Source organism: Oryzias melastigma, linkage group LG4, assembly GCF_002922805.2.
Source record: "Oryzias melastigma strain HK-1 linkage group LG4, ASM292280v2, whole genome shotgun sequence".
Lineage (NCBI taxonomy): Eukaryota > Metazoa > Chordata > Actinopteri > Beloniformes > Adrianichthyidae > Oryzias > Oryzias melastigma.
Window position 1 is genome coordinate 16,838,811 of NC_050515.1, and position 10,008 is coordinate 16,848,818.

Here is a 10,008-nt window from a genome sequence, read left to right on the forward strand (position 1 = left end):
ATCCATTCATTCATGTGCTGTAAATAGATACAACAGACATTCGGAGAACTCTGTTTCTGCTTTTAAAGTTGGCAGCTGAAGAACTCAGAAAAGGGAACATTTAGCATTTCCATGTGGAGTATGTGAGAGTCGGTGATGCTGATTCAGGCAGCTTTTAAACTCCATGTTCTGAACAGTCACTGCCAACAAACATGATGAAGTCAGAGCTTTATCACATCTGTAGTAATCAAATAAACTGGAATTGTCCGTGCTCCAAATTACAATTTTTACTCATTTAGCCTTTTTTTTTTGGTAAATTTGCTGCCAAACGATTTAATTTTTCCTTCTTATTTATTAAATGACTCTCGTAAAAGCAACAGAAAGCCATTCTGGCAGCTGATCGAACGGACTGCAAGACAAAGCTCCCTGAACGGACAGCTCTGTTGTCTGAGGGAAATACCACTATGTGGGGAGCGGGTGCTATGTCAAGACTATAAATAATCACAACTTAAAATTCCCCTCTGCTGTGAATCATTCTGACAACAAGAGATCTCAAATCCCCCCCCTCTCTCTCTCTTCTTTTTCTTCCTCAAAAATGGCCTTGGATGTCCAACAATAGTTCTTTCAATGGAAAAGAAAACAGCCTGAGAGGCAGATGGAAAAAGTTTTAGAAGGTTTGGCAAACAGGAGAAAGCACTTCAATGTGTTTAGACTCCTTATATTGAAAAGGAAACAATGATTCTCAGTTCATCGTTTTATGAGTTGATCCCTTGACCTATAAGAGAGCTTGGGGGTGAAATGCACCAAACCAATGCTGTTTTTTTCTGCAAAACTTTTCATTTGGCTTAAAAAAATGTGTTTATGCAAACATGACAAACGTTAATCCCTTTTGCACTAAGATTTTTGTTCTGAAGCATCAGCAGCTCTTGCTCTCTCCACAGAGGGTCATCACACCACCTTAAAGACCCACTCCAGTGAAAATCATGTTTTTGTAACATTTTTATCATATTGGAGGACATGTATATTAGTAAGATTAAAACTGTATTTCTGGGTATTTTTTTATTCAAATCCTTGTAAATCAGACAAAAACACTGTAGTTTGCTTGTAGTTGTTACGTAATATCTACAGGCCACAAGCTGCCTTCCAGTGCATCCACTTGGTGAGAAATAGATCAATATAGAGTGGTAGTCAAAAGTTATATACACTTTTAAAGAACACATCATCATCATGGCAGCTTTAAGTAACCAGTTACTTCTGAAATTCAGATTTTTCTCTGATACTGATTGAAACAGAAGCGAAATTTAGTTCTTTGATGTTATGGGTCAACTGAAAATGCACTGGTAACTTTTGGTTGGGGTTGTAAGGGGCTTTAAAGGGGCCATACCATGACAAGTCTACTTTTTGAGCTTTTAGGTGTATTATACTGTTCATTCCTCACTATATAGAACCCCAAATCTGTATTTTGATCCGATTTGCTGCACTCTCAACAGCAGCCCCTCTCATACCCACAGAAACGAGTGGGTCCTCACATGCTGATGTCACAATGTGAGACAGCCCCTTTCAGGGAGACTCTGCTCCGCCCCCAGGCTAACACAAACACTTTCTCCACAAAGCTAGCAGCTCGAGCTAGTGGTGATCAGCTAGCTGTTGAGGACATACGCCCAAGCTGCACTGTATGTAGACCTTTATCAATATTTTTAAAAAAAAAGTGCCCTCATTTTTCATGGGTGACATGCCGGCTCTCAGTTGACGTCATGAAGTGGGTGGCACCTTCAGGAATTGAGAGACGGAGCCTCATAGATCGAGTTCTTTTACTTCCGGGTATAAAAAGAGCCAGAAGAAATAACTCATATTTCATAAATGATTTGTTTTTTAGTGTTCCAAAGGTCATGCATGATAATTAAAATGGATATAATTTACTTATATCCATAATATTACATTATATCCATATAAGACTTACAAAAATCATTGTATGGCTCCTTTAAGACCAAATCCATATTCTTCCCCTACCCCTACAATTTATCCCTATCCCTCCAATTGTAGGGGCATTTGGAGGGGTAGGTAGGGTTGTCCAAAATGTTTTTTTCCCCTCACCATGAGGCCGTTTCGTGTTGCACTGTGCCACCGAGAAGAAGGGCTTTTCTTCACATGGGTGTGCTCATATGGACCAAAGTTTACATCTAAATGTAACTTTTTGTTTTAGCATGACATTTTGAAAGTTATAAAACCAATATTGTTATATATTATTGAGCACTGGCAGCTACATGCTAATGTAGCTGACTGGCGACTATTGATGACGTCATGGAGTGGGAGTAACGTCCGAATTTGAGGACAACATTTTCCTTTAACTCAATGTTAAATGTAGGAGTAGGGAGAACCCATAGGGTTAGCGGGAGAGTGTAAACAAAGGGATGATAGGAAATGAAGGCAGGCTCACTATGCGTCACCAGTCCAGCAAATCAGAGGTGAATTTCTGATGAACTACTCCTGTTCTGCAGAAACTATGTCTTAGAAAACAACTCAAGTATTTTGATTTGCCCTGAAAATGGGATAATAATAATGAAAAGACCACTGGCAACGCTTGTAGAGTAGGTGAAAAATGATTGGAGTGGGACCTTAAACTTCATTCAGTTTGGCTTTTGTGTCACTAATTTTCAGGAAAACAGGAGTTTGTCAGCAAACCACCAGACTGAAAAGGTGAGAATGAACAAAAGCTGATAAAGAAATCGACAATGATAAACCCTGCATCATAAAAGATCTATCAGTTTACAACCACAAGTGTTTTTTTTCTTTTTTTTGAGGAGAATCAACTATCCCTTGCTAATCAGGTGTTCTGTTCCTGCATGCTTTGCTTCTCAAGCTCAACAAAAACATTCCCGGACACGAAGAAGTCACTGATCTGCTGCCAGTATCTGTTCCTACTGGCTGCCTGTTAGCTTCAGTTCCTGCATCCTGATCAGAGTTTCTTCGGCATGAAAGAGCTTCGTGGGCTTGTCTCCTCATCTCCATTTGGCACTTGCTGATCACCACTGACTTGCCAAGGCTTAAAAACTTTGCAGATTTACGAGCGACTCCGGAAGATTAACTGCAAATAAATCTAAATGCGATGCTAATTTTATGTTGTGGTCTCTGCTGGAGTCAAAAGGTCATTCCGGCCTGACAGAGGTTGACTAAGTTGACTGAACGAGCAGACAAAGAGCTGTGAGTAAACTTTGAGGAGCCTTTATTAGGATGTTGGGGGTTAAATAAACTCACACAGATGGACCAAGAAAGGAGGAAAAGAGGATTATAATGCAGCATGTACAGTATAAGTTTTTGCCATTTTGGGATTCTTCTCCAAATTAACATATTTGTGGTTTAGTGTGAGAATAATTGGAAGCAACCAACTATAGAGTAGTATAAAAACTATGGCGACACTTGTGTGCACAGATAAAATACTTAAACCAAGGAGTGTGGCATTGATAAAAACTGTATTTATTTTCTGAAAATTACATTAAAACAGTGCAAGATAAAGTAAATTTATTTTGTGCGTTACAATAACCTAAATTCCAAGTAGTCCAGTAAATAAAAGGGACTAATACCAACAGTGGAGCATATTAAAAAAAAGCATTAAATGTGCAGGATTTTTGCTAAAGAATTTGCAAATAAAGATATGATTTTTTTTGTCTGCTTTCAGTTTTCTGATAACATTTACACAGTAATCCAAAACAGACTCATTTTCTTCTTTTTTCATGTTTCAAATTGCTTTCTGCAACACTTTGCGTTGCATAACATTTAGATTTCCATCTGGATGTGAAGCAATTTGAATTTTCTGTGAAAAGAAGTGCACCTTTACTCTGCGTGCTGGGAGTTTTGCTACATTTTACCAAATAGAGTCCATAAACACAACATATTGAACATTTTTTGTGGCTGTATTACAATTGCTGATGTCTAGGTGGAAGAGAATCACTGGTTAGACTTCCCATGGAGCAGATTTTGACGTTTATGCACCGGCTACATCCAGAAATGTGCTTCAACTTCCTTTGAATGTTCAATATTTTTTAAGCTAGAACTACATCCAGTTTTGAGGGGCAAGTATTCTCTGAAAGTCACAAACTCTCCAAAGCTTTTGATGACACCGCGTCTATTTTCCCAGCATGCTCCTGGAGCCGGTCTACATTACATGTGAGTGGAGATATTTGAAGGGGTCTTTCAGATTAAGTTTCCAGCTGCAAAGCCTTCAACAGTGGATGATTGTCTCAGGCTCAAGAGCCGGTTAACCACTGAGGCGTTGCACTCTAGTGCTGTCTGTGAACTCGAGGGTGGCCACACATCTCCTCGGTTTTCCCACGACACGCTCATGTTCTGTCTCAGACAAACAAACAAATCTCTACGGATTTCAGGTTTTCTGTCTGCACAGGACAGCAGAATACTTTTAACAGCATGACTGATCTAAAAGAGTGCAAACAAGTTGGACAGACTTCTGACAGAAGATGATAAATTTGCTGTTAAATACCCTGGGAGGGAGTGCAGAGGTTTTGATGCTTCACAGAGGCAGCAGGACCTGCATGCTATATGTCAATAATGCACACTAGCATGAGGAATGTTTGGCTTTTAGTTTGCTAAGTAGACAGTTTTCATTCAACTCCTGAGCATCCACTGATGTTTTAAAGAAAGCTTTTTCTGTTTATATAAGAAAAAAATTTAACAATTTATGAAGTTGCCTCCTTTTTTCCTCTCCAAACAACCTAATCAATCCTCCCTGTCTATGCCTCAGGATTTTTCCAACCTATCAGAGCGATGGGAGTGATATGCTTCTGCAGGAGACCACATGGTTTCCAGGTTTTAATGGAAGATCCTGGGCTGCATGCTCACATGGAGAGTTCAAAGCCAACGCTTCACCTGTCAAGAATGAAAATGAATCTGTCTCCAAAATATTCAAATCCCTCAAAACTCTCAAGCTCATAGAAAGTTGGTAGAATTCTATAATAGCAAATGGGCTTCAAATGAAAGCAAAATAAATATGAGTAATCACATTTATTTATATATTTTCTGCTTTGCAGTCTGCTCTCTGTCACGTTTTGATGCCAAAAACCTGTAGCTGCTGGGACTTGTTAACCCTGTCAAGGACAGTCTTAAGAAACTCTGCAGAAATAACTTTCAGCTGTCGGTCTGTCTGTTCTGGATACACTTTCATACGCGCAAATGCGCAATACAGTAACGTCCACTTACGTTGCTGCCGCGGAAACGTGTCCACTCCTTGTCCGTTGAGCTCCTAAATGCATTTGTATGCATTTGTCCAGGCAGCAGAGATCTGGGTGAAAACAGAATCACATTCAAGGGGGACACCTGGGCTAACCCTTTGGTGAGCGCCAACGCGTAAAAAGAGGACGCAGACGCGCTGCCAGCTCAGAGTTTCCTCATTGCACTGCAGTCCAGAGGACGGGACGCTCCCCTCTTGTTGTGAGGACCTAACCGGGACCCCGTGCGCTCTGCGGCGCGCACTGATCAGTCCACTTCGATCCAAAGACGCGCGGCAGCTGCGCAGAGAGGAGAGGCGCAGCGGCAGAGGAGTCTGTGGAGGAGTTGCTCCTTCTCGGGCTTCGCTTTGGTCTCCAGTGCAAGCAGCAGATTCAGTGGTGAGCGTCTTCACCTCCAGGCGCTGGTTCCAGCTATGTGCCTTGACTTGCCGCAGATGCAAGTGGACCCCTGTTCACCCCATCCAAACTCCAACCAGCTGCGGGTGTTGGATTTCACCAGTTACGGACTCGTGACATCACGGATGGAGTTTTCCTCTGTGTTCATGCGTGCTCAGTTGCCCATCTTTGCAACATTTTTTTCTCCTAAATCCAGCTTGTAGGTTTATGTGCACTTGCCATGCGCATGCGCGCATCTCACATTCTCTTCCAAAGTGGGCTCTTCATTGACTCACACACAAAACAGAAACAACAGCAGACATAAAGAGACACGGTCTGCTGCTGCTCAGCCTGCAGTTGTTCTAAAAAAATGGCATCCAGCCCAACTTTTGACAAAAACCATGACAGTCCTCAACTTTCTCTTCTTAGTTTCCGATATACAATAAAAAGATTACAAGTTTGCTGTGGATTTTTGTTATTCTGAGACTGGAAATAGTTCTAATTTTAAGAGAATTTCTACTATGTTTCCCCTTATATCAATGTTTATCTGACTGTGTCCAGGATGGTTTCAATTACTGATTGCCACTTAAGGAAAACAATTTCTTTCTACCAAAATATTTCCTTCTTTAAATACCCACTCTGATGAATGTCCTTGCGGTATTTTTCTATATATATTAAGGAAATTAAGAGTATTTCTTGATTTTAATGATTGTGATTGCAGCAGATGAAAAAAAAAACACCAATTAAAAAAGAGTATTTGTGAGGTAGAAAATACGCTAGGCCACCATAGATCCATGCGGCTATTCGACTGGATAGCTGCAATATTGCTTACTGTATTGCTTGCTGAACTGGGGTGTGAGTAAGCTATAGTGAGAGCGTTAAAACAGAGAGCTCTCAGCAACAGGTTTGAGTGGGGGCGGGTTGTCCCATACCAACAGTCCAGCCCACAACTTTGAGTCAAACTTTTAATGAACTATTATCTCTATGCAGAAACTATGAACTAGAAAATGAGAGGATTTTGATTTGGGCTAAAAAAAATATATATATATATATCAGAGTGAGTCTTTTTAGTAAAATATGTGTAGTTCCCTTTCATGCAGCTGAAACTCCTTTATTCATTTTTATAAATACATGTTGTTATTTTAACAACTCTAATTAATATAATAAAAACTGCAAACACAATAGAGTTGAGCTGGTACTCTATTTGTGTGGTTGTTCTTTTACGCACAATAACATAAAAAACAAACAAACAAAAAAAATCTGACAGACTCATTTAAAGCAACCACTTTTTGTAGGCTTTTGCCAGTATTTTGGCAATAACATAGATGTTTCTCTCTGTCATCTCCTCTCTCTCTTTTTGCACACAAGCATTTTCTGTCAAGCTTTCAGCAGAAAAGAGGCCAAAGCCACATCCTCTCCCTGATGCATCCCAGCATCCTCCTCGGGTCAACCTGGACAAACGGGAGGCCCACATGTTTAGCAGTTTGGGGAACAAGGGAAGAGATGATTCAGAGACAGAGCACTTCCTGATTTCTGTTCCAGGTGGGGAGTATGAGGCTGAAAAGGGCCAAAAAGACATCAGACGATTGAGTTGCTGAAACATGGCATCACAGAAGAGAGGTCAAAGTGACATGGAAACTATAAGCAGGCCTGCCAACACTGAGGTTAATAAAGATTTTGTGGTGACTTCAAAGTATCAGATGCTTTTTGTGCTTCAGCATCTATCAACAGTGGTTTGACCCCCACAACCTCCTCCTCCATCATCAGTTGTCCTAAAGTGGGGGTGGTGTATGGGATGCAGTCCCATTGCTATCAATGCTTCAAACAGATGGTTACTTCTACTTCCTGCCAAAAAATACTCTTTTGGTGCAACAATCCTAACCTAAAATTGTAAACAAACTGGTTTATAAGGTTTGTTTCTGCAGCACAGAAGTGAAGGCTCGATGAAAATCTCCTCTTGAGAGGCGGAGGATGTTGTATTTGCTGGCTGGTGGGGGGAAAATGTGAAAGCCTTAACACGAGTCGTAATAAAAATCGATGAAGTTACTGCTTCTCTTGCAGGCCTGTAAAACTTTTTTACTGTTTTTATACCATAAAATGTCTTTGGACAGATTCGCAAACGCTCGAGAGCAACCTCTCGAAAACAGGATCCACCTCTCTCTTTTTGATTCCTCGTGTCCAGATGTGCGATAATAGGAGTCAGATCACGTCATTTTTCCCTCGTGAGGAATAGATGAAAACAGATGAGTGTACGCTGACCCTCCTCTTGAAACATGTGGTGTTCTCCCTCTGCAGTTTTATAACTGACATGGCTGGTTAATAAACTCACTGAAATATGTCCTTCTATTTGATAAAACACTACAAACTGCATGTTGTGAGAGGAGCTGCTCACACCTGACTTCCTAAGCCTTAAAAAAGTGAATAATTTATATCAGAATATTATTCATACAACTTTGTTTTATGAGTGAAAGTTGAGAAATATTATTCTTGCATTTGCTGGCACAGTGGTGGAAGTAGTACTTTTTGAACCCGGCGTTGCTGCTGGCTTCATTCCCAGATGCTTTATTTGCATATTCCTTCTTTGGCTCTTAATTATCTTTTAAAACAGGCTTTGTTTGCATTGTCCTGATTTCTGTAGTTGTGATCTGCCTTGCTGAACTTGTGTGATTTTTTTTTTTTAATGAAAAGTGATAGATAAATAAATAAACTTGTTTTAAATAAAGGATAATGTCAACCTCATAGCTGTGGTTTGGAGTGCATATTACCCTTTGGTAAAGCATTTTGTAAGCCAGTCACAACTTGTGAAGATGGAGAGTGTGATTATTTGCAGTCTCTCAAAAGCCAAGTCAGACAAATTATTTAAAAAAAAAACGAGAATAAACAGAGGACATGCTTTATTAACAGTTAAGTTTAAAAATGTTTTCTTCTTGTAACTAACTATTCATTAGAATCAGTTTGAGCACAAGCTGAATGTAATGCAGCAGGCAAAGAGGGTTACCTGCACTTCTCTGGAACACCTGATCAGCTGTGAACATATTTTGGGGCGGTACGTCCTTGTTTTGAGTTGAATTTACCTGCAAATTGACTCGATGTCTCCTGTCTCTAATCAGCTAAACCACAGACTGGTGTAATTTCTGCCTTGTGTGCGTGTCACCAACTCGCAGGGCTGTTATTTTGGCGAGCGCAGGGAGAGTGGGCAACAGCTGGGGGAGTGCTAGACAGATGGCAAATCACAGAGAAATAGCTGAACCAATGGTACATCGGAGAGTGTGAGTTGTAGCAAGGTTTAGCAGCGCTTTTTGGATCATGGGGAAGAGGGGTGGAGATGGGCCTGGGGAGTCCTGGGTGAAGGGGGTGTACAGGCAGAGAGAAAAACGTATCGTGGAGGACCCATTGACTGTATTTCAGAACTGGACTGGGTGACCCCTCCCCTCTTGTGCTCCATATAGGAAGTACACGCTGGTTGCAAAAAGCCAAAATCCCATAGACTTCTATTGAGAAATACCATATATCTTCAAATGGTGGGCGCTCTCTTGTAGGCACTGGTCTCCAAAAACAATGGGTCTAACAATTGTCTGTTATAGTTTCTAATTGTCATAAACAGCTGCAGGTTTATTAGGTCAGACAGGAACTAAGCACAGCTAAAAGTCCACAAATCTAAATCAGAACCAGACAGACATAAGTCTTCAAACGAGCATGGAGGCATCAGAGAAGAGACTAGAGTAGTCAGAGTCCAGGTGAGGGTCAGGGCAGGCGGCAGGCAAACAGAGATGAAGAGAAGATTAGCTCCAGGTAGAAACGCTCAGTAAGGCAGGGTGGCACAAACAATACTTCGCACAGAGTGAGGCTCTGTGTGCTGCTTAAGAAGCAGGTGGATGATTGTCAGATTGGAGACAGCTGAGCAGCATCCTGGAACTGTGGGTTAGGGCTGCTGGGAGATGAAGTTCAGTCAGTACTCGAGATGACACCCACTGGTGGCCAGAGGAGGAGACTGAGTGCTGACTCCTGACACTAATAGTGGCTGGGCTCCTTTAAGACAAACCCTGCCGGGTGTCTGTGGTATATGTGCTGTGAGCCAGTGTTGGGATGCCCAAGAAATGCTCATTTGATTTAGCATTTAAACTTCTTGCGGTGGCATACGCCAAAGAATATTCTGGTGAGGAATCTGAACGACATTCTGAGGTGGATTCTAAATGTATCCGAGAATGGCGCCAGCAGAGAATGATATTGAGAAGACAGCTATAGAAATGGCTGCAAACCAGTTCTTGGTGGAGTTGCCAAAAAGTGAGCGAAAAATAGGAGGAACTGGTTTGAACATGGATTATTGATCAAAGCTGGAAAGGTGAGCAAAAATTAGGAAAATTAATTGGATGAAAGAGAAGAGGACTTTTGATACAGTGATTGATAATACTTC

General features: G+C 41.1%; 1 protein-coding gene across 1 annotated transcript in view; it reads right to left on the bottom strand.

Annotated features, from left to right (window-relative positions):
* The window catches only part of LOC112150549 (collagen alpha-1(XXIV) chain), an 89,510-nt gene extending 82,974 nt beyond the window's left edge, over nt 1–6,536 (bottom strand). The window contains exon 1 of the mRNA XM_024278947.2: nt 5,191–6,536. Coding sequence (XP_024134715.1) covers nt 5,191–5,243 — 53 coding nt within the window. The 5' untranslated portion in view covers nt 5,244–6,536. The remainder of the gene's footprint in view (nt 1–5,190) is intronic.
* Nucleotides 6,537–10,008: the final 3,472 nt, after the last annotated feature.